Source organism: Lycium ferocissimum, chromosome 1 (assembly GCF_029784015.1).
Source record: "Lycium ferocissimum isolate CSIRO_LF1 chromosome 1, AGI_CSIRO_Lferr_CH_V1, whole genome shotgun sequence".
Classification (NCBI taxonomy): Eukaryota; Viridiplantae; Streptophyta; class Magnoliopsida; order Solanales; family Solanaceae; genus Lycium; species Lycium ferocissimum.
This window is the reverse complement of record NC_081342.1, coordinates 23,586,542-23,611,039: the sequence shown is the minus strand read 5'-3', so window position 1 is coordinate 23,611,039 and position 24,498 is coordinate 23,586,542. Positions and strand designations below refer to the sequence as shown.

Below are 24,498 nucleotides of genomic sequence, written 5' to 3'. Positions count from 1 at the left end.
GAGAAGGTTAATAGGGAGCATAAGAAATACATGACAAGCCTAACATCAATAGCATGTGTCATTCACACAATTGCAATCTTAGGATGGGTGCGTCCACATTGGGAGTGCACGCGCCTCACAATTAAGAGTTTGGGAGGCATAATTGCACTTTATTCACAGCACAATGTACACATCCTGCAGCAGATTATTGGCACCGTCTTCCTTTCAAGTACGAATCATAGAATGCTCTACAAACTGAAATGTATACTTGAGCCATTTATCAGATAGAGAAAAAAATGAGCCGTTAATAGCTTCGGATTTATGTGCATTTCATTTGACAACTTGGAGCAAGTTGGCCCCTGTCGCCATTCTTATGAGTTCAGGTGCTTAACCGTCCTTTATCTCATTTTTTTTGCATGAGGATTGCCTGTTATGGTGTAACTTATACTAAATGCACGTTGAATGTCTATTATTGCATTGGTTTATCTGTACTCTTAGATAATAGGAGTATTAGTTTTGAAATATCCCATCTGTTTTAATTTGTTTGACGGTATTTCCTTAATAGTCCGTTTTAAAAAACAATAGCACATTTTTATAATTTGGAAATAATTAACTTTAAACTTCAAAGTCTTATAGTCATACAAATGTTATGATATGTTTACGATCATAAGTTTTAAAAGTTTTCACTCTTTCTTAAACGTCGTCTTTGACAAAATTGGAACGGAGGGAGTAGACACTTTAGCTTTGATAATATCCTATCTGGTGCAATCAAGTATGCCGTAATTGTTTGGACATACATGCTAAAAGCAGCAGGTTTCCAAACTTTTACTCCAAACTCATTGGGGTTCAATGCCCCAAAAAATGAATATAAAATGTAGTTTATCCCCTCCTCTCATTATATTCTTAAAAAAGTCACCAAAAGTGGAAGCACATATTGTCAAGAAATATGGGCTTCCATGCCTATGATATTGCAGAAAAAAGTTGCAGAAGTGGATAAGCTTTATATATTTCAGCATGGGCCTTTTTGCCACTTATCTTATCACCATCTCATTCAAGAGGAGAAGAATAATTTGAGCCAAACCAAAGATTACTTACAATCATGGCTGCTTTTACCATTACTTCATTTACACACACACCTTGCACCTCCCATCACTTCAACAAGAAACAATGGCCTCATCACGCCAAGTCCATGAAGATTACAAACGTTATGACTCCAAAAGTTGAAGGGCAAACACATTTAAATGTTGTTGAAATCAAAGACAGATCTAATTTGCTGATTGATGATAATGCAAAGCCCACAAGGAATAATGATGAAGTACAAGGTGGTACAGGTTCATCAGAGTCTCAAGATCTAAGGTTTTCGGACGAGCGATGGAAAAATGGGACATGGGATCTCAATATGTTTGTGAAAAATGGCAAAATGGACTGGGATAGTGTCATAGTAGCCGGTAAACAAAGAACAAATCTTTCAATTACTAAAGCTCAAAAGATGTTTTTAAAGTGAACTAATTTGTTCGTTAATGATGTTGCAGAAGCAAAGAGGAGGAAATTTCTTGAACTGTTTCCAGAAGCAGCAACAAATCAAGAACCTGTGGTCTTTAGAAGTTCTGTCATACCATGGTGGGCTTGGATGATGCACTCTCACCTCCCTGAAGCTGAGCTACTAAATGGTTTGTATTTATAATCTTATAAAATCTTAGAAACTTATTTGAGATAAAATTTATCTAGGAAAAGTAAACAAAAGATTGTACTCCCTCTCAATTTATGTGACATAGTTTAATCCGTCAGGGAGTCAATTAATTTCAAAAAAGAACTTTTGAAACTTATGGTCTAAAATATGTCATAATATTTGTGTGGCTATAAAAACTTCTCATCAAGAGTAAAATGAGAAATCTATAGTTTGATATTCCCAAACAGAGGCGGAGCTATAGCTTTGCGAACAATTGTTCGGAAGAACCCAGTAGTTTAGGCTCAAATTTTGTATTTGTGTTTGGAAATCCACTTGAAATGTATAAATAATTATTAAGAACTCAGTAAGCTATAGAAATATAGAATTGTTTTCTCAAAAGAGACTAATAAGAAAATAAGTTAATAAATTGGGACGGAAGGAACATTATTTATTACTAAGTTTGTGACTTTGCAGGAAGAGCTGCAATGGTGGGATTTTTCATGGCCTATCTAGTGGATGTTCTAACGGGTCTTGACGTGGTAGGCCAAATGGGGAATTTTTTGTGTAAAACTGCTCTCTTGGCAACAGTTGCTGGTGTAATTTTGTTTAGGAAAAGGACAGATTTTGACAACTTGAAGAAGCTAGCCGATGAAGCTACATTTTATGACAAGCAATGGCAAGCATCGTGGCAAGATCAACCTTCAACTAATGGTGATTCGAAGCAACGAAGCAAGTGAATATTGTGATGGACTCTGGGAAAATTCTAAATGAGATTAGGTAGTTTTCGGAGGATAATTGACTCATTGTATCGTATTTGACAAACCAAGATGGCCTAGTTATATACAAGAAATATGCTATATTCAGACTATTTCAGATGTACCCTCAAAACTTTGAAGCAGAAGATACCAACTTACCATAACATATCAGTACTTACATGATTTAACATATAATGATTTGTCACATTTGTGGGAATTCACAAATCACAGGTGTAAGGATCAAAAGTGCACATTTTGAAGTACGTGACTTTTGGTATTTGGAAAGTAAGTAGAAAATATTATTTTAAGAGCATTTATATATAATCTAGACAAACACAATGAGATTGATGTGATTGTTAGAGGGTGGTGAGGGTTGGTGGGTTAGGGGAGGTGTATGTGAGGGCACGAGTGAGGACTGAGGGGTGGGTTTGAGAAGAGAGAATCAATGTAAAATATAACTTATGAAATTTGTTTTTCCTACTCTCAATATGAAAGTTATTTTTTTGAATGTTAAGAAACTTAATTTTCTGAAGAACATATTTTTCCAAAATATTTTAATCAATCAAATATATAAAATTTGAAAAATATTATCTGCATGTCAAACACACCCATACTTTTCCTATTTTGTCCTTTCTTTTAATTCAAAAACTAAGGGGCGAGCGTTAATAGTGATATAAATTTGCTAAATTTCATAGGGGTATGCATACTTTTTCAAATACTGAATTATTCTATTAAAATAAAAAAAATTGACATTTCGATTTTGATATTTGATAAGAATTTTTATAAATTTAGTATTCGGTAAGGTATTCGGTATTTATAGAAAGTTTACCCAAGTGTCTTGCTATACCAAAATACTTAATTATATGACAAAAATTTGACTAATTTACATATAAACCAATAGAAGCCCTAAAATCCTTTACACGGAAAGGTTCTTGCCTTTACTAATCAATAGTAAATACGTAATTATATATAGTCATACGCAATACAAATTACTCAAACGCGCATGTCGTTTTCGATCAAAACTAGACAATTTTGATTCATTTAGTAAGCACGTACGAACCAAAATCAACCTTAAAATTACTGAATCATACAAAACTGATTCAATATAGTAATGGTAGAGCGTTTTCAAATATTAAAAAATTGTTATTATCGATTGAAATTTTCAATTATACCAGATTACGAACACCCCTAATATTTCTTAACATTATAGAAGTTAAAAAATGGTAAGAAATTTGTTCACGCTTTAAGTCACTTAAAGAGGTAACATCTAATATGTTGGTAAATAATACTAAAATCCTCACATCATGGTGAAATTTACAAAAAAAAACTGTTACGATTTTGAGAAAATTCTAAATATAGTACTCTTTCCATCTCAATATATATTTTGCACCATAGCAATTTGACAAGTAAAATAATTCGTTCTTTGATTACGAAGAATATTTAAACCATCTATTATAGTATTATGCATAATACTTTTTATGTAGTTCAATGATAGGTGTTTTTAGAGCTTTTTAATTTTTACCTGAAGATTTTATAAATAAATTAGTAAAATCAATACTTTAATTCAATTTGAAAATTAGATATATCGATTGTCCTTGCCCCTGAGTGCTTCCGTTAAAGAAGACACAATACAAAAGAAGGCGGACTCAAAAATTCATACGCCGTTCCAAAGCCAATGAACTTTCTGTGCCTCGGCATTCAGTTTATCTTTTTTGTCTTTTCTTGCGGGCTAGTGGGATAAAATTAAATAATTAGCAAACTGACTTCTTTTTTTTCCGCCAAAGCTCCTTTATATCATAAAGTACTGCTTTGCGCAATTTGCCAACAACAAAATTTATATTTTGTACTTTAATATTAATTGTGTGAAATTTTTATAAAAATATAACATTCTAAGTTACCAATTTATCGATCTAACTCACACAATTAATATGAATTGAGTGAGAGACGTATAAAAATTTTCGAACTAACTCACTCAATTAATATGGATTGAGTGAGAGACGTATAAAAATTTTCGAACTCACACACACAATTAATATGGATTGAGTGAGAGACGTACAAAAAATTTCGGCCAACAGCTTGCGGCACCCAGGGAGAGAAGGCATATCACGCCATCCAAGACGCCAAATAGAGCACTTATTTTGATCAATTTGAAAAGAATACTCCGTCCGTTCGCTTGTTCATTTTTGACTTTGCACTCTCTTTAAAAATTAATAAATTAAATATATATTTTATTATAATATCCATATTAATTGGCGTATAGTCTCATTGGACTTGGAGAATGATTTGAAAATGAATAATTAATGTTTAGGGTAAAACAAGAAAAAAAGTTTGTCTTTCTCTTGATATCTTTAAAGTAGACAAATAAAAGTGAAAATTTATTTTTAGTATAATGGATAAGTAAAAGTGAACGGAGAGTATTTTTTATTCTTTTTAGAAATCACAATATTAATTTGTTTCATCCCAATTAAAAAGCTGAACTCTCACTCTCAATTATTTAAAAAATTATTTTTGGTACTTTACCTATATTTTGTTTTACTTACCGATAATTCAATTTGTTGGTATATTTAAAAAAAAAAAATCCTGCTCTTGGTTCTTTATTCTTGCAACATCAGTTTGATGTTTTCGAAAGACTTTTGAAATATTAAAGTATAAAAACGCATGTTAACGGAAAACATTTTTCTTAGTTTATATATTAATTTTTTTTTAGGAAGAAAATCAATAATTGAAAGCTCTTTTGAGATTAAGTCCCCAACACCAACAACAACAACATACCCAGTTGGATCCCACAACGTGAGGTCTGGGGAGAGGTAAAGTGTCGTGACCTTACCCCACCTTGGAAGGTAGGGAGGCTGTTTCCGAAAGACCCTCGGTTCAAAAGAAAACAAGGGAAACAAGGGAAAAGATTCAGATACGGACCAGCAAATCAAAACCATGTGAAAATGAGAAATAGCAAGAGCAATGAAATGATAAAATAACAAAGATAGACAAGATCAACACATAGAAGCAAGATAAAAATACTCCTAGTACGAGAAAGGAAACCTCGCGGCCCCCACTACCCTCTACCCCGATACTCGACCTCCACCCCCTCCTATCACCGGTCATGTCCTCGATGGCCAGAACGCCATGTCCCGCCGAATCACCTCTCCCAGGCCTTCTTTGGCCTACCCCTCCCTCTCTTCAGGCCCACCACAGCCATCCTCTCACACCTCCTCACTGGCGCATCAGCGCATCTCCGCTGCACGTGGCCGAACCACCTCAACCTCCCTTCCCGCATCTTATCCACCATAGGGGCCACACCCACCTTATCCCGAATCACTTCATTCCGTTTGAGATTAAGTCCCCGATGATCCAAATTGAGCTTTTCATATGTTAAATTAATTTCATTTGAGTTCTTTGAATTGAACTCATATTGGCTAACTTATTTTTCACCAAAAATTTTTTGCAAAATACCGGATAATGAATATGTTATATAATTTAGGACAAAATATTTAATTTTAACATGAAAAAAATTCTTACTCCTAAATTATATAAAATATATTATCCGTTTTTTTACAAAATATTTGAATAGTAAAAAATATACTTTTTGGAATTTTCTAGTATTATTACTGTATTGAAATTATATTTCTTTAAATACAATATTTTTCAAACATTTTTAGAACATGTATAAAAATAATATAGTTCCTCTTTTAATATAGTAATTTATTAGATAGTTTTATGTTAAAAGTGTATGCACGTAAAATTTGATTAATTAACTACCATACTTCGGATTTCATTTTTCGATTGAAACGGAAAGGCTATTAGTTACATTTTTGATAAATTTTAGAAGTATTTAACAATGATATATTGCAAAAAGTTTAATAATATTTTCACATAAACAACTCAAATATGTATGAGTATGCTTTGTGGGGGGCCACTATAACATTTTCCATGACATTATCTTTTTTAGTGTTATAAAAAAAGCCCTAAATGTTCTTAAAATTTACTAAAATGTGTGACAATTTATAAAGTCATAAAAATTTCAAGTAAGGGTAAAAAAGGATAAAAATTCATGTGAGGGCTAAAAAGATGGAAATTCTCCCTTATATATATAGTAGTAATATTGTATCCCGACAAACATCAATATATAAAATGATACGAAAGTACTCACTCCGATTCACTTTATTTTTTGTCCTTATTAAAAATAAATGATCTAAAATAATAGTCATTTTAGAAAACTAAGAGATAATTAAGTACATATAATTATTCTTGAACGTAATAAACATTGACTAATTAACATAAAAAACTTAAGTGAAGAGTACGTACACATCTCAAGTCCATTACTAGTATTCCAGCTCTAGATACCCCCCCTGTCTCAAATTATTTCTCTTTTTTCATTTGCATGCCCCTCAAGAAATATTGATAAGGGGGGTATTTGATTAACTTTTCCCGTATTTATGTCTAAGTTATAATATCTCTCCATTAACCGTTCACCTATTTATGTGTCATTGACATAATTCTACTAAGGATAAAGTGGGGAAAAATAAATTAATTGCGCGTTGAACTCAGGGGCGGATCTACTTGGGGGCCAGGGTGTTCACCCGAACACCCTCGACAAAAAATTACAGTGTATATATAGGGTAAATTTTCTGTATTTATGTCCATATATTAACTTTTAAACACCCTCGGCAAAAAATTACAGTGTATATTTAGCTTTTTGTTTTTTTTTTACGAACACCCTAAATGAAAATCCTGGATCCGCCACTGGTTGAACTCCTTAAATGACAAATAATCCGAGACAACTAATTAGTAATCACGACAAATAATTTGAGACGGAAGAAATAATAAATAAGAATACTTCCTCCGTCTCATTTTAAATGTCTTAGTTTGACTGAAACGGAGTTTAAGAAACAAAGGTAGCTTTTTGAATCCTGTGGTTATTAAATTAAATATGTGTGGGTCCTTTAAATCTTGTGGTTTAAAACATGTCAAAACTTACTAAATATAGAAAGAAACACCTTTTTTTGGAACGGATAAAAAAGGAAAGTAAGATACTTAAATTGGACGGAGGGAGTAATAGTTTAAAAACTTAATTTCTTAAGGGATTAGATAATTGGAATTATTACATCATTAAATTTAAATCGTTCAATCACTGCACATCTTTCAAGGAAAAAAAAAAAAAAACCAAAATCAATTCTTTTGTCTTTTTCTCTCACACAGATGCGAGTCGAAGAACCCTCATCAATCGCCATCTCTCCAAAAAAGGAAAATGCATCCTCTGTCCTCTTCACCATCGTCTCCGTCACCGTTATCTAACGCTGACAGCAGTGTGTCAGCGGAGCGCCGTCTACGTGAGGCAGAGGAGCGTTTAAGAGAGGCAATTGAAGAGCTTCAACGCCGTCAACGTCGTGCACGTAGTATTTACCCGCCTTGTGACCATGCTGATGAATCATCATGTGTTGCTAATGCTATTGGTAATGTTTGTCAGAGTTTTCTTCTCTCTTATGGTGTCCGTGTTGGTATTGGAATACTCCTCCGCGCTTTTAAACTCGCTCGTCGACACTCTTATTCCTCCTTACTTGATCTCAAGGTAACTAACTCCGTAAAATTTACTTGAGAATAACATTAATTTGATTTGTGTTTTCTTGGTTTTAACTTCATTTCGCCTTTAGACTGATCTCAATTGTAGAAATAGGTAGATTTTGTTGGAAAATCAGGTTATAACAATAAATTTAGTTTCCTAATTGTGATACAGTTAATTACTCGAATTCTCCTCCCTGCGTTTAAGCTTGCTCACAGTCAGTCTTTTTCCTCTTTATTTGATCTCAAGGTAACAAAATTCTGAAACTATGTATTAGATTAATTTATCAATAATTTGATTTATGATTTTTTGGTTTTACCTTCATTTCGCTTTTGCACTGATCTCAAACTGAAACTCTGTATAATTACCTATCTTCTGGGTATGTTGTTGTTGTTGTATTAATTTATCATTAATTTTGTTTATAATTTTTTTGTTTTACCTTCATTTCGCCTTTAGACTGATCGCAACTGTGTTACATTTATCTGTCTACTTGAGTGTTTGTTAATTATGTACGTTATAGATTAATTTGATTTATGATTTTTTGGTTTAGTCTGATCTCAACTGTGTTACATTTACCTGTCTACTTGAGTATTTGTCAATTATGTACGTTACAGAGCAATTTATCATTAATTTTATTTATGAGTTTTTGGTTTAGACTGATCTCAACCGTGTTACATTTACCTTATCTACTTGAGCATTTCTCTATTATGTACGTTATAGATTAATTTATCATTAATTTGATTTATGATTTTTCGGTTCTACCTTCATTTCACCGTTTGACTGAAGGTTCCTAAATTCTCAAAATCTGTATATTTACCTGTCTATTTGAGCATTTCTCAATTATGTACGTTAGAGTAATTTATCATTGATTTGATTTATTTTATGACTTTTTGGTTTTACCTTCATTTCTCCTTTATACTGCTCTCAACTGTGTTACATTTACCTCTCTACTTGAGCATTTTGTCAATTATGTAATTTATCATTAATTTGATTTATGATTTTTTCGTTTTACCTTCATTTCGCTTTTAGATTGATCTCAAGTGTGTTATATTTTGAATTTTTCCTGTCGTCGGTTGGACAATGTATTTCAATAGAATAAAATCTTTTGTACCGTCAAATACTCCTTTAGTGTTTCGGTGTTGTAATTTTGTTGAATGCTTGCCTTTGTTTTTACTAAAGCTTGTTCCTGATTCTATTTACTTATTTTCTGGTGATTCAGTTAAACCTTATTTTTGTTCCTGATATATCTATTTTGTGTTTGAGAAGATCATGATCTGGAATGAACTTCGTTATTAGAAAGATATTCCTATAGAAGTATGGTTTCAAGGTCCTTTTTTTTTTTGAGAAATTGCTTCAGTTCTGATGACCCTGGTTTTAAGATTTGAATTTTATTTTTGAAGTTGCTCAAGTTTTGATGAAGCTGGGATGAAATAATTTTGCGAAATATGTTATACATGATGTAGTTCATAGCAGCATTCCTATAATTGCAAGAGGAGGGGCATTTTGGCCAATAAGCATCAACGTCCTAGTTGGCTTTTGCGTTCTATATGATTCTATTTAGATTTCCTCAGATTGACTTTAGTTGATTGAGATTCGGAATGGTTATCAATTGAATGTGTTGGTTTTTTAGTGCCCTGGAGTACCATACTGTCGGTGATTACACTCCAAGTGGTTTTTGACTTTGTTCTGGCAGTTACGTATTATTGTGTTTTCATCAGCTACTGGGACATGTGGGTTTATCAAAACACTTGGCCATAAGGTTATTTAGTCAATCCTACTCTTCGCTCTTTGTGTGTCTGTTGCATGAGTTTGTAACACCATTTGAATAGTCAGCTGATGTTGAAAAGTCATACAAAAAATTTATGCATGTTTTTTTACTTCTCTTTTTATTTTTTGGGGATAAAGCCTGCTCTTTCAGTACTGGTGGACCTGTCTCACTGTTTGTTCCTTTTGCTTGTAGCTCAACATCAATTAATTTACTCTTTAGTGGTGAAATATATTTGCTATGGAGTACACCTTGTGCGCTGCCTCCACAATTGTTTTGGGTCTCGGTTGATTTCCCTTCCTTTAGCTACTGAGATGTTTCCGTTCACTAAGTTTGAAAAGAACATATTGCCGGATGATCTAATTTTTCATGCTGCAGAATTTTCTTAATTCAGGGTTTACTTTTAAGAAATACTTAATCACTGCAATTTCTAAGGATTAGAAGGTTAAAGGGCTGGAAATCCCAGACTTTTGACCTTTTAATGGTTTGAACTTGTTTCTCCGGTATTTTACCGGCCCCTTGATAAGTTGTCTTGGAGTTGCAAACCTCAGGAAGTTGTGAAATAATTAGCAATTTCAACTGTAGCATAAAGGCTAGATGGAGGTTATTGATCTTTGACCGCATGGACAACCCCCAAAATCACGAGGGAATAAGTAAAAGAGAATATAAAAGAAGATTTTACGGAAGAGGATATTACAATTTTAGAGTACATGTATGCTGATTTCTGTCTGGTCATATGTCTGTCCATCCGTCCTTGGTCTCCCCTATGAATACATAGGAGGGTTCATTTCTTGTTCTGTGCATTTCTGAATCCTTGTGTTTTTGCAGCAACTTGTCTCTGAAAAAGATCTAATTGTAAGAGAGGAAGCATGTCGAATTGGTTTGCTCTTTGGGGGGTTTACTGGTTCCTATCATGCTCTAAGATGCTTGCTAAGAAAGCTGAGAAGAAAAGAGACACCCTTAAATGCGTAAGTACAGAATGCTGAATTCTCAACTTAAAAGTTTTGACTTACTTTTCCTTGGTTTTGCTTTGAGAAGCTTTTGATACTTGATATTCTATCCAATATATTTGACTTGGCTAAAGGGGATGATGGGGCAGAATTTTAGCAGGTTCAGTGGCAGGTCTGTCTATTTTAGCATTAGATGATTCCAACAGGCGGCGGACTCTTGCCTTGTATCTTCTGGCAAGGCTATCACAGGTACATGCATGCCTTGGCTATTCCCCTACTCACAGCCCCGTGCCAAAACAGAAGAAAAGAGCAAAAAAAAAAAAAAAAAAAAACCGTGCCAAAACAGAAGAAAAAAAAAAAAAAAAAAAAAAAAAGAGAGAAAAGCTGCTAGTACTAGTTATTACTTAATGTCTTCCTTTTCTGTTTTTTCTACTGGCTTGTATTCTGATGACTTTACAATTGGTCAGTGTGCGTATAATTCTGCCAAATCCAAGAACCGGTTTCATCTCTGGGGAAGTCACTGGAGTCATGGAGATTCTTTACTCTTTGCACTGGCATGTGCCCAGGTAGTTCTCGGGGTGCTTAACTTTTTTCACGAATTTTTAAGAACCTTTTTCACCCATGTTTTAAATTCCTTGTACTTATCTGCAGTTTGGTGATTGGAAGGGGGTGGCTGGGATATCATAAATTTTTAAATGTCCAAGTTCATACCGTAGGAGATTGAACTTATTCTTCTTCTTCTGTTCTTTCTTCCTTTTCCCCTTTTTAGTAATTTAAATATGCATAAGGGATTGAACTTCTCATACGATGCTAGAGAACTTGTCTTTTTACATCTGGACAAAGTAGTTACAGATCTGGTTTTAATCTTAAACGTTTTGCAGGTTATGTATTCCTTTATAATGCGTCCTGAGAGCCTTCCGAAAGCATATAGAGATTTCATTCAGAAGACTGGGCCAGTTGCAGCACCAGTCTACAAAGCTGTTAAGGATTGCTGTAGAGGCTCTCCAGTTGATGTTGCTTCATTACATGCCTATTTGTCCAAAGCAAAGGGTTCTACTGCCATGAAGTTGGAAGAATTTCCCTCTATTATCCCGTGCTCTGTAATTCACCCAGGGACCAAGTCTTGCTTAGTTCATGATGCTAATGCAGCGGCAGCTACTTTCCGGAAAACGTTTCCTCTTTACTTCTCTTTGACTTTTGTGCCCTTTGTCGTTCTACGCTTGCAGAAGGTACAATTTATTAATATTGGTTTCTGTTATGCCTGTCTTTCTGCTTTGATTTCTTGTTAAGCTGTTGCCGGGAAAATCATATAACTGAGCTGCTGGTACTTCTGTTAAACAAGATGAGATCATAGACCGACATGATTGGGTTTTCCTTGGTATATATGTTCGGCTTTCTATAGGTCAAATGCAGTTATAAATTGGAAATATAATGATTAATATACTAGGGGTGTAGAGTATGTTGCTGTCGATTCTGTTATATTTGTCTTCTATTGTTTAAGTTGCCTGGATCCATTAGGAAGCAGTGCTACGAGGACCATGTGATGGAAATTATGATGGTCTACCCTTTAAGTTATGTATTGTAACCTAGAGTAGTAAAATTACTAGTTTAAAGTAAGAAAGTTTCAACAAATGCTCCGGGCACATTTCTCGAGGTAATAGTCTAAGGTCTTATTTTGTCTCCCCATCCACTTTCTGGGGAGAAACTATGTTTTTTTCTCAATCATTTCTTTAGTGATTGATTAAAAACTTAGTTTAAGGGTTCAATGGAAAAAAAAAAAATATTTCAAGGTGGAAGACAAACCTTTTGATATTACAGAAAGTTAGTCAAGAGCAGAGGTGTGGTATCAGGTATCAATGGTTGAATGCATGCGAAATTTAAGTCGAAGAATAACATTGAGTAAGAAGTTTTTAATGTGGTTTTGCCATTTGTTGCACCTTGCTTCCGAAGCATGTGGAAACAATGTAAGAAGATGGAAAACCAGAGATCATTTATCCAACTACTACTTTGCTCAGAAACATAATAACGTTGGGAGATTCGTCATTCTGCCACAATCACTTCAAATGCAGGATGGAGGGATTTGACAACTAAATCAAAAGATTCATTAATAGAAATGATCCAGTTAATAGAGACATTCAGGCCCCTAAAATGAATTATTTCTATGCTGAATCTGTCAAGTAGATGGCAGTCAGGGGAGGCACTCCCTCTTTCTGCACAGTCACAGAACAATCTAGTAGTAATCTCAGGGTGTTTCTCATCTTTAGAAAATGGTTTAGAGCATATGTGTTGTTGGGAGATTTCCCGGTTTAAATAAATAGATCTTGGGCCTAACTCAACCCCAAAAGCTAGCTCATAAGGGGAGGATTGCCCAAGTCCATACAAGGATACCACCCATCCCTTTTTCATCTGTGGCTTCACACCTAAGGCTGGACATCTGGTGCGTAGGTAATTTAATATGAGGGCCCAGCATCGATACACAATAATTGGGTTGAGTCCTGCTCTGATACTGTGTAAAGAAATGGATCTTGACCCTAACTCAGCCCCAAAAGCAAGCCCACGAGGGGAGAATTGCCAAAGTCCATATATATGGAGACCATCCATCCCTTTTTCATCCGATGTGGGACTCTTCAACATCCAACGATGTGGTTGAGGTGCCTACATGCTCAGACGCTAGAAGATGGGTCTATAACATATGGAAACTTGCTAATGGAGTGCAAGTTTATGAGATGAGTGGATTTCGTTCCTTTTTGAGTTCCCATCAAGAAAAATGGCGGAGCACATCATGACAGGTGAATGGAGATGGAAGCAGACAATTCTGAAGTTGAATGGTGGTTGCCAACTGGCCATTGTGTTCCAGCAAATCTGAATTTCGGCTTAGTATGGATAAGACTTGTCGGGCTTCCTCTGCACTTGTGGTCACATGAAGTTCTGAAGATATTAGGAGATGTCCGTGGTGGTTGGTTGAAGATGGAGGAAAAAACTGAGAAAAATCACCTTAGGTGGGATCGGATAAAGGTCCTGGGGCTGCTAGAGAAGATACCCGAAACCCTAGGAAGTGGTGGTGGGGGATTCTTAATAGAATACCTGTATGGTGTGAGTCGCCAGTGACGGTGAGCTCGGATAGAATATCAGGTGGAGATGGAAGACCATCTAGACCCTATGTAGTACTTGAAGACAGAAGGTCTACTTTTGTAGACAAGACTAGACACGTGGGTGTTGCCGATGAAAATTCAAATTTAAACTATTGGAGAAAGGGAATGGTGTGGCACGTGCACAGGAGATATCCAGAAGGGATGAAGTAACGCCAGCGGAGCAGGCCAATGAATTGGGCCAACTTATCCTGAAGCCCAACTCTGATATTGCTCATGGCAGAAAGAATAAAGTCCCAGACATGTCAGCAGCTTTGACTAAGGATGGGGCCTGTTATTTCGACCCAGACATCTTGGGCCAGAGACCGATCCTTTTTGGTGGAATTGCAAGTCAATTTATTGCCCTAGGCTCGTTCTTTTCTAGACACTTCTACAGTGTCTCGATTTGATGAACCATGGCAATTATTCAACAAGAAGAAGAAGAGTCTTCCCTCAATCATTCAGTGGAGGTAGAGCAGCAACTAGTTGAGTACGAAGCTACAAAATCAGATTTATGGCCTGTTGATGTGGCTTTTCCAGTGGAGCCTCAGATCAAAATCGTAGAGATGAAAGCTTCTCTATGGATGCACAGGAATGTGACAAAGTTGAATAAACATTATTCAATGAAACTTCGAGGCTGTGAAATGAAACTTGCATGTCCAGATTTTTGGTGAATCAAATGGTTGATGTTAGATACTTGCACAATGTCTAGGTTGTGGAGCTTGTTCTCTCCCTACAAATTATCTGGGCATACCTTTGGGATCGAAAAACAAGTGACCAAATATTTACAATGGGGATTTGGAAAGATGCGAAAAGAGATTCGCTAGGTGGAAAAATCAGTACCTTGCTATGTGGGGTTATTTTTTTGGTTGGGGAGTAATCTTGGTGAAAATTGTACTTGGTTCATTGCCTACATATAACAACAACAATAATATACCTAGTGTAATCCCACAAGCGGGTTTGGGGAGGGTAGGATGTACGTAGACCTTACCCTACCTTTGTGGGTAGAGAGGCTATTTTCGATAGACCTTCGGCTCAAAAGAAGTGAAATCAAAGTAGGATTGAAAGGAAAATAGCGACAACTGAAGTAACAAGTAATAGTACAAATTGAAGTATAAGATACTATGCGAATACTAAATAATACTACTAGATAAGGAGAAGATGAGAAGATGATTCTACCCTCCCACGTAAAAGTACGACAACACTCGGCCACCTACTACCTGCTGCCCTCTACCCTACTACCCTAATCCTCTACCTCCATACCTTCCTATCTTGGGTCATGTCCTCGGTAAGATGAAGATGTGCCATGTCCTGTCTAATCACCTCCCCCAGTTATTCTTCCGCCTACCTCTACCTCTCCTAAATCTGCTATATCCAACCTCTCACACCTACTTACTAGTGCATCCGCACACCTCCTTTTCACATGCCCGAACCATCTCATCCTCGCTTCCCTCTTGTCCGCTACGGAGGCCACTCCCACGTTGTCCTATATAATTTTGCTCCTAATCTTATCTCTCCAGATCATTGCCTACATATTTGATGTCTATATTCCCTTTGCCTGCAAAAGCGGAAAAGAGAATATACGTGGCAGAGGAAAAACTTCAATTGGCAAAGCAACTGAGAAAGGAGATGCTACCATTTAATCAAGTGGAGCACTTTGCTGAACAGTAAAAAGGAACGTTGGTTTATGTATAAGAAACTGGAGGAAGCATAATAGAAGTTTACTTACGAAATGATTTTATGGATTCAGTTTGGAGGAGCATGATTTGTGGAGAAGAGTCGTTACTGTAAAATATGAGCAATAGGGACAATGGTGCTCTTAGCAAGTCATAAACCCTGTTGGTGCGAGTGTCTGGACTCTGGAATTCTATCAGGGATTTATGTCCTCATTTTGCAAGCAACATTAGTGACAAAGTTCGAAATGGAATGAAGATTTCCTTCTGGAAGGATAATTAGAGTGAACAAGGTATTCTAAAGGAGCTTTTCCTGATTTTTCAGTCTGGTATTATGATGCGAGAATTCATGAGGTATCGGATCAACAGGGACGGAATCTAAATTGCAGAAAATATCTAAATGACTGGGAGGTTAATAGGCTGGCTGAACTATTCAAGGTGCTGGAACAATTTCAAGGAACTACAACAAATGAAAATAGATTGATTTTGCTGCAACATAGCAGAGGAGAATACACACTGAAATCTGCCTACATTACACTCACTCATACTGGACACATCTGGCCTTGGAAGTACATTTGGGAAGTTAAAATACCGTATAAGCTGGCTTGATTTACTTGGTCTTGTAGTTAAAAGAGGCTCGTTGGACTCAAGAAAATCTGAAGAGAAGGGGGATGCATTTATCCTTTCCTCTATAGATCCATCTTTCTTCAAAATAAAGATATAGCATAAAGAAAGCTAAATTGTATAGGAATAGGATAAAGAACACACGAAGGATCAGAGAGAGAGGATTCTAAAAGCCTAGAAGACTTGATTGTCAGATACAACTATGTTCTAAATGATATTTATGTGGGAAGGAAGAATCAGAGAGCATCAACCATTTATTTTTGCTTTGTGTAGTGACTTATCAGCTGTAGCAACTATTTTTAAATTGAAAGGAATCAAATGGATCATGCCAAAGCTTCCTGTAGAATTGGTTGCTTCCTGGAAGAACACTGGAGGAAACGTGAGACAGAAGAAATGGTGGAGCACAATTCCTGAATGTATTTGGTAGTCTATAAAGATTGTAAAAGGAACGGAATGAAAGATATTTTGGAATAAAAAAGTAGCTATATTTAGAAAATTAAGAGTAGCGGTCTATTTTTATTCTACTTTCAGTGTAACGAACTTTTAGAAGCAGCAGACTCACTGTTAGACATTATAGAACCATTGTGAGAAACTCACTTTTGTTTTTTATTTTTAGCTGTTACATGGCTCCCTACACAGACTTTGTGCTAAGCATATATTATTCTGTTACCTTTCTAAAAAAAACAGAAAAAGAGTTTCTTCTAAAGTAATTCTTTTCAATGAACTTGCTGATCTTATGTAAATCTTATCCCAGTTTATGGATGCTCCTACACGCACTTGTTGGTATGCCCTTACAGGGGCTGTTCGCTCGACAACCTTCTTGTCCGCCTTTGTTGGAATCTTCCAGGTAGTTTATGTTCTTGATGCCTCATACATCTGGGAGTCCCTAGGCTCTTTTTTAGGTGCTGCTGGTTGACTTGCTTAGCTTTACTGATTAACTTCTCTTTCTCAATAAAAGGCTGTCATATGTTCCCACCGGAAGGTGGCATCAAAGGACCATAAGCTTGTATATTGGGTAGCTGGGGCTCTCTCGGGCCTCTCTGTGTTGCTGGAGAAGAAAGCTAGACGTGGAGAACTTGCCTTGTATGTTCTTCCTCGAGCTGCAGATTCTTTGTGGTATATACTAGTGAATCGCCATTTGCTTCCAGATATCAAGAATGCAGAGGTATCTTGTTTCACCTTTCATGCAATTTGGTGCTTTTGTTCTGTCAACCACTCATAAAATTTCATCCTACAATTTATGACTTCTTAATTGTCTACTTGTATAAGTTAAAGCATATTGTGGATAAATATGGATAAACATTGAGACGATTAAAGTGTTTACAGGAAGTTTGTTCTGGAAATATTGGGTCTCTTAAATTACAGGTTTGAGTAATTCATAAATCATGAAATGAAACTTATCAAGCAAATATGCCATTTCTGATTGTTGTACAGGTGCCCTTGTTTTGTGCCTGTATGGGTGGTATTATGTATTACCTGGAGCATGAACCAGACACCATGGCTCCCTTCCTCAGAGGCCTGATCCGCCGCTTCCTTGCTAGCAGAATCAGCAATCCTACTCCTCCATCAAATAGAACTGCTTCCTACACATATCTACACTCTCTCGATGCCATGAAGGAGCCAAAAATGCCAGAAAACCGAGAGGCTGAAACTCTAAATGCAGAGAAATACAATCTTGAATCAATACCAGGACTTTGAGCAACTTTTTGACGCTCAGGCCATGTTTTTCTTATTCATTATACCATTTCATATTGGTGATCAGGCAGCCATGCCATGCTCATTTTGATTAACTAGAACTCTGATCAAGCTTGATTTCACCCCTCTTCTTTACTTAATTGATCCATTGAAAAAAGTTCTCATTGTATGTAGGTGAAAGCCAGTAGTTCTGGTGAGATAAAATCTAATCAGATCTTGTAAATAAATATAGCTTGTTGAGTTTTACCTTTTGACTGTCAGATATGGTGTAGTCGGTTCTAACTGCTGAAGTTGATATGATTTAATTCTATATCGCAATTGATCCATTTTTTTACCCCTCTGAGAATCAATATCCATCATGGCGATTTACTACGCGGAGTCAGTTGTTCTGCTGAATCTCAGCCAAGTCATTGCCCAATTATTATGATTACACTGGTGGTCCTGGCACATGTTTTATCGTTACTGTTATTTTCCCTGCATTAATTAAGCTGCTTGGGAAAGGGATGTTCAGAAAGAAGCTTGGATTCATTGCGAAAACTATGGCCGATCTCCCTGATTAGATGCCCAAATATGGGAGGAAATGGTCATGGGCTTCAGGTGGACCAAGTTGCATTCGACTGTTGGTAATGGCCTCAGATTTCCCAGGAGTTGGCCATGGCTTGGCATCCCTTCCGTACTATATCACATGAAGTTTAAGAAGAGAAAGAGAAGGGCGAAGCTTTAGGTGCAAAGCTTTGGCGGAACGGCAGAATTGTCAATACACTTTGGGAGTTGTTACATGAAGGCAAAGTTTGGCGAAGGCGACCACCCGACAAGGGTCAAGTACGGGGTTGATAACTCTTCAACTTCGAAGAGCATGGTTCAAAGCTTTGAAAATGGAAGCCTATATAGCTCTTGGGGGGGGGGGGGGGGGTGTGCGTGCGAAGTGAGGAGGAAGAAATAGAAGGAGAAGAGGAAGTACTGGCTTTGTTAGCAAAAATGGTTGGAAGACATTAGAGAATGAAGGCATCATTGCAGAAATATGCCCATATGCACCAATGCTACAAGAACTGTATCGTCCCATTTAAACCAAACTTATTCCCACAGGACACGTTTCGGTAAATTCAGCCTGGAAAGTGATAAGTAAAGAAGAGGGCGTTGCTTACAAGATGTGTTTATTAATGGCTTGCTAGCGAGAGAAAACTGGAGATATTTCATTGGTAGTCAATGAGGTTTGCAGCAGTTAAACATGGTATTTCAAGCAACATCAAACTCTTAGTTGGCCGAAACTATTGTCATCTCTGTGGCTGGAGTTGAGAATCGGTGGAGATGGTTTAGACAAATGTAAATACAGAAAGTAAGATTTTTTGTTGAGATGCTATGGTTGATAGTCCAGTCATCAAGTTAACTCTTTTACCCTATATGTTAAGAGTTTGGTAAAGACATTTCTGCCTCATTTAAGTTATCAGAAGGCTGGCCCACAACGAAAGCTCCCGTAAATAACATTATGGTTTGACAGAATAAATATCTACTGGTAGATTTTGCCTGGATGTTTAAAAAAAGAAAGAGAAGGGCGAACTGTGGTGAACTTGTCAATACTAATTATGTAAGTTACGTGGCAAACCTATTACTACTAACCCGGTAAGTGATGGGGGAAAATGAGGTTAGTTAAGTCAAGAAGGTAATAACTAAGAAGTTTATGTCTGTTCCCTTCAAGAAGTATGTATTTTATGCACTAATCAGAGTCTTCACAAGTGTTTTGCACATCGTATGAGTTAACAACTATGTGCTCGTGGTGAAAACTAGCGGCCTAATCATATTTTCTGATGACTTAAAGATAAATAAGGATTATCTAAAGATAAGAAAGAGCTTATCTTTTATATATAGAGTATATATTAGTGATCTAGATTTAACTGAACCTTAAAGTTTTAACTGATAATTGCGAGATTGAAATTTTTTAATGTCGTCAGTTTGAATAGAAGAAAATGACCTGCAAAGATTTCTTGTGTTTTATTTTTATATCTCTTACGGGTAAAAATACATATATCTTTTGGAAACTTGGACATTAAAACTAAAAAGAATTGTTACAATCACAAAACCAGTTGACGCAAATGGAAAATTGATAATAATCTTCTCTAAGAAAGTAAGTTAATGAAACAGCTAACTGAGAAGGTGAAAAGGTAATGTTACTTATTTTTTACTTATAAAGAAAACAGACGATATCTTATATTGTTTTTTCACAGTAAATAAAAGCATGAGAGTAGTGTTTGTTGTTAACATATCATAATATCAAATCACTTACCTTAATTAGTTTGCTCTGTCTTTTTTCTCCTCTATGCAGTAACTCGATTTTATAATATTTGACCAATCAATTAAAAGGAAAAGTGGGACGATGAGTATCTTGGATGTGTCCTTCCATATTATTTCTAACATATTAGTGATGGAGTTGCTTGTAACAATGTCGGATTTTTCAAGTGATCACCTACTTCAGTACTAAACAGTTCATATCCTCATCGTTTTTTTCTTTTCTTTTTAGGGTTGATCAGTATTATCCACTTTTTGAACACGAATAAATCATTTAGAACTTAATAAGTGCTTAATTAGGATCATCAATTTTCGTTGTCAGTGACACCAAGATAGTCCAATTACCCCACGAATAGAAAATATCACTTCCGTTAACCTTCTATTTAATACTCCCTCCGTTCACTTTTACTTGTCCACTATTCCAAAAATAGATTTCATTTTTACTTGTCATTTTACGCATATCAAGATAAGACAACTTTTTTCTTCCCGTTTTACCCATAGTATTAAATACTCACTTCAAATCATTTTTCAAATCCAATAAAAATATGCAAATATGGGTAAATTGGTAAATTATGCGCTTCATTTATTATTTTCTTAAACGTGATATGAAAAGTCAAAGGACAAGTAAAAGTGAACGGATGGAGTGAAATAATATTTTCGATATTTTGTTAAACTTCTATATGTTCTCTACAGACGTGAGATTATGTTGACCATTGGTGACGTCTATTACAATATTTATTCCTTTTATTAAAGGAAGCAATTCTACAATAGGCAAATGCAAAGTAGATCTGAAGAATGAGCTTCATATACCTCAAATCGTTGACTGTTGTACAAATTTATTGTACTCACATATTGAATAATAAAACCCTCGAAACAAAGGAAGAAATAAAGATTCAACTCTTTCCTATAGAAAGAGTACGAAACAACTTTTATTACTCATTCAAAAAACTTGTAGAAGTTTGTCTAATACCCACATTTTTAGTTGGAACTTTGTTTAATTGAAAAAAATGAAAAAAAAGCATGCAAAACTTGGGTTCTAAGTTATAACATAGAATATGTCTCAGAAAATAAGATGTTGGGCATCCCAAAGTACATCAAACCAGGATGAACTCGTATCGAAGTATTGGTCGAAGGAGTCGAAGCTCGAACAAACGGAAATGGGAGAGTCCTTAACTGAATTGGAAGTAGCATGATCTAATAATATTTCAGATGTTGACGTTTCTGGGTTGCTCTCCATTATAATTGGCCTATTTTCCATGTCAATAATTCGTTGATCAACAAGTGAACTAATGCTGTAGCAATCCCCTTCGTCGTATGTTTGAAATAAATTCATGGTCATCATCTGATTTTCTTCACATGTAATTATGCTACTGGGGGTTGAAGAAACATCAGGTGATGGTTTGTCGACATTTATCTTCACATTTTCTTTGGTTTTCTTCGGTACCCTTTTGCTTCTTGTCCTAGACGTCACCAGGGAATCAATATTTTTCAATTTCAGATGCTTTAAGTGTGTGTGGAAGAAGTTTTTAACTTCGTTGTCTGTTCTTCCTGGCAATCTTGCAGCAATGGCTGACCATCTGGAGATAATACACAACGATAAAAGGTTCACTTTAGATACAATTCTACTTAATTAGAATGATTTGATACCACAATTGTAGGTCGATTGAATAGTTAATGAAGACGTTCGATAAATTTAGGGACAGGCATTCAGTACGTCAAAGCTAAAGGATTAAAAAAAGTTTGATAGCAAGCGATAATACTTTCGTTGGCCTTTCCTAATTCATTTAGCTACAGTAATATGCCTCCGATACGACATATGCCTAGACTTAATTAGTGGTACAATAATAATCCGAGTTAAGAATTTCAATAATACATCTTAAAGTAGAACAAAATGAGTCAAACTACTAGTTGACTAAACTGTAAATCACACAAACATAATGGACTATGAAGAAATACCTAGATCTCTACTTACAAACTAGTAAAACTCCAACCCTAGCTAAGTTGTTTGACACGATTGAAAACAGCAAAAAAATATTCTATGTTTTCAACGACTTATGATCGCTGGGAACTAAACTAGAAGCAACATATAATGCGTTGTACAAAAAATATTTGTTTATACCGATTTTTGCCACAAATAAGAATCAATTTTTTTTAAAAAAATTATCTCTACTTCAACCATTCAAAAGCTTAAAGCTAGAACTTCTCACCTAGTTCCAAGTTCCTGATACATGTTGACGACTATTTCTACTTCTTCCATACTAAAAGGCCCTCTCTTAACATCAGGGCGGAGATAATTCATCCATCTAAGTCTACAACTTTTTCCTGTTCTTGAAAGCCCTGCAACCACGAGACCAAAGTTCAAGAGACAAATTAAGAAGAGGAATATAAAGAATTTACACGAAAAGGATACGCTTAATAAGTTGCATATTCATATTAGTGGTGAGACCTGCAAATTTGGGCATGAGGTTCCAATTCCAAATGCCATATCTCATGATATAAGCCGTCAATTTTTGGTCTTCCTCAGGTGACCATGCCCCCTTCTTTATTATCTCCTTCATCTTAATTAGTACTTTGCTACTTCAGTTGTACTTTCAACCTTGTATTGGCAAATATTAATAACTGAGGCTTATATAGAAAATTTCCACCTAAGTGTACTACTAGATTCTTTAATCAAAGCCTTCTTTCCACGAAAATAAAGGGAGTACTCTACGCAACTACTTCATTCGTTTGTCTATTTAATTAGGTTTATTTTTATAATAATTCTTTGAAGGAGGAGGAGGAGTTGAATTTTTCTATAGGCTGGCAGTAGAGTGAGCTGTTAGAGTAGGAACAGAAAAATGAATTCTTGCTTTCTTACCTGATCAGTTTGTCAAAATAATATTCCAGTTCTCCTCATAAATATAATAAAATAAAAACTAAAGATTTAGTTGTAATATCCCAAGATATCTTAACAATAATTAAATTTACTAATGATGAATAATTAAAATATTCAAAGACAAGTTACTTTGAGCATGAAAGACATTCTTGAAATTATATAAATAAAATCACAAATCAAACTAGAAGTAAAGACAAATAATTGGATTACTATAAGATAAACACCAAGATTACGAGCTAAAGTATAATGCACTGTACTGTAAATTTTATATAAATACACACACATACACATATTCGGTTTTTTTACAGTCTCTTTTTTTTTTATTACCTAAAATCAAACCAAATCTTGTTGGTTTTTATAATTAAAATCAAAATCAGACCAAAAAAGTGTCCGGATTGATTCAATTTTTGGTTTGGTTGCATTGTTCGTTTTCCATGCCCACCTTAGTTATGCATTTCTTTTTCTTTAAAGTAAAATGTATTTGAGGAAACTGGAAATTGCTATTTAATTTCTTCACTGTGTTATAAAATTAAGTCAAAAGAAAAAATAGTATTTCGAAAATTCACATGGATACAACCAGCTGTAATTAGCTAAAGAAAGTCCACGGCTGTATGGTCAAATTAAATCCTTAGCTAGACTTGGTCCAATCTATTTTAAAAAGTCCATGGTGCTTTAGGTTATTAATAATTTATGCTTGAAAGTTAGACAATCACACGTTTTCATAGAAGAAAATAGAAAAAAATTATATCTAAATAATCTAACCAATTCTAAATTTTATAATTTATCAACTTGGTATTGTCGAGGAGTATCCGTTACGAATTTAACTTAAACGAATCTCATCCATACTTCTCACGGAAGGAGTTAAGCGTTTATGTTGTATATTTGGTTTATTTTTCTCATTTAGATCTTGAGATAAATTCAAATCGATATTTCATATAATATGCGTTCTTCTCATTCTCTATGATGAATAACATTTTCTTATTTGAAACGTTAAGACTATCGATAGTAGATAGCCACTTTCATCTGTTCCATTTTCCTGCCTTAGGGTACACAAATGAAAGTAGTAAAGGTGAAGTATGAGAATGACTCCCTTCATTTTTTTTTTTTACTTTGTCCTTTATATTAAAAATAAAATTTTCTTTTTATTTATCCATTTTTGCAAATCAAGAGAATTTTTTATTTTTTATTTTTAAGATTACCCTAATCATTAAGTAACTACACAAAGTACGGAGAATCTGTATATATCAGAAATTTAGCATTACACGTGGCATGACGAGAGACACGTAGCAGACGGGGTCAAACAATTGTGTGGTGTTTGATTTAATCCGGAAGAAGTGATTTCATATAAATCCAGGCCAAATGTTAAAGTGCAATTGATACAGGTCATTTATGGACAACAAACGTTACGTAACCGGTCCAGATTCGGAGCTAAATGTTACACTTCTATATTAAAGTAGCATTTACTAGTTATTATTACTCATTATTGGACTCGATTAACAGCTCAAAGAGAGCGATTATCAGCTATAAAAAGGGCTTAAGCTCAGT

The 24,498-nt window shown here is 35.3% G+C and overlaps 3 protein-coding genes across 3 annotated transcripts; 2 read left to right on the top strand and 1 right to left on the bottom strand.

Moving 5' to 3' along the window:
* Positions 1-879: 879 nt before the first annotated feature.
* On the top strand, positions 880-2,516 carry LOC132029572 (light-harvesting complex-like protein 3 isotype 1, chloroplastic). The gene is made up of 3 exons (XM_059418842.1): positions 880-1,427; positions 1,512-1,649; positions 2,123-2,516. Exons 1-3 carry the CDS (start codon positions 1,079-1,081, stop codon positions 2,383-2,385), a joined length of 750 nt encoding a protein of 249 aa, XP_059274825.1. The 5' UTR covers positions 880-1,078; the 3' UTR covers positions 2,386-2,516.
* Positions 2,517-7,548: 5,032 nt separating this feature from the next.
* Positions 7,549-18,121, top strand: LOC132052681 (uncharacterized). Its single transcript, XM_059444336.1, has 8 exons — positions 7,549-7,969; positions 10,554-10,693; positions 10,825-10,924; positions 11,143-11,241; positions 11,557-11,904; positions 16,855-16,947; positions 17,059-17,265; positions 17,535-18,121. The coding sequence occupies exons 1-8, from the start codon at positions 7,649-7,651 to the stop codon at positions 17,796-17,798; spliced, it is 1,572 nt and encodes a 523-aa protein (XP_059300319.1). The 5' UTR covers positions 7,549-7,648; the 3' UTR covers positions 17,799-18,121.
* Positions 18,122-21,107: 2,986 nt separating this feature from the next.
* On the bottom strand, positions 21,108-22,702 carry LOC132029563 (transcription factor WER-like). The gene is made up of 3 exons (XM_059418833.1): positions 22,525-22,702; positions 22,286-22,415; positions 21,108-21,655 (listed from the first exon to the last, which is right to left on the bottom strand). The coding sequence occupies exons 1-3, from the start codon at positions 22,634-22,636 to the stop codon at positions 21,139-21,141; spliced, it is 759 nt and encodes a 252-aa protein (XP_059274816.1). The 5' UTR covers positions 22,637-22,702; the 3' UTR covers positions 21,108-21,138.
* Positions 22,703-24,498: the final 1,796 nt, after the last annotated feature.

Coding starts and splice junctions, on each gene's coding strand:
- LOC132029572 (XM_059418842.1), top strand. CDS start 1,079: ATGGCTGCTTTTACCATTACTTCATTTACACACACACCTTGCACCTCC. Junction 1,428..1,511: donor GGATAGTGTCATAGTAGCCG/GTAAACAAAGAA, acceptor ATGATGTTGCAG/AAGCAAAGAGGAGGAAATTT. Junction 1,650..2,122: donor TGAAGCTGAGCTACTAAATG/GTTTGTATTTAT, acceptor GTGACTTTGCAG/GAAGAGCTGCAATGGTGGGA.
- LOC132052681 (XM_059444336.1), top strand. CDS start 7,649: ATGCATCCTCTGTCCTCTTCACCATCGTCTCCGTCACCGTTATCTAAC. Junction 11,905..16,854: donor TCGTTCTACGCTTGCAGAAG/GTACAATTTATT, acceptor ATCTTATCCCAG/TTTATGGATGCTCCTACACG. Junction 17,266..17,534: donor CAGATATCAAGAATGCAGAG/GTATCTTGTTTC, acceptor ATTGTTGTACAG/GTGCCCTTGTTTTGTGCCTG.
- LOC132029563 (XM_059418833.1), bottom strand. CDS start 22,636: ATGAAGGAGATAATAAAGAAGGGGGCATGGTCACCTGAGGAAGACCAA. Junction 22,416..22,524: donor CCTCATGCCCAAATTTGCAG/GTCTCACCACTA, acceptor TCGTGGTTGCAG/GGCTTTCAAGAACAGGAAAA. Junction 21,656..22,285: donor TATCAGGAACTTGGAACTAG/GTGAGAAGTTCT, acceptor TATTATCTCCAG/ATGGTCAGCCATTGCTGCAA.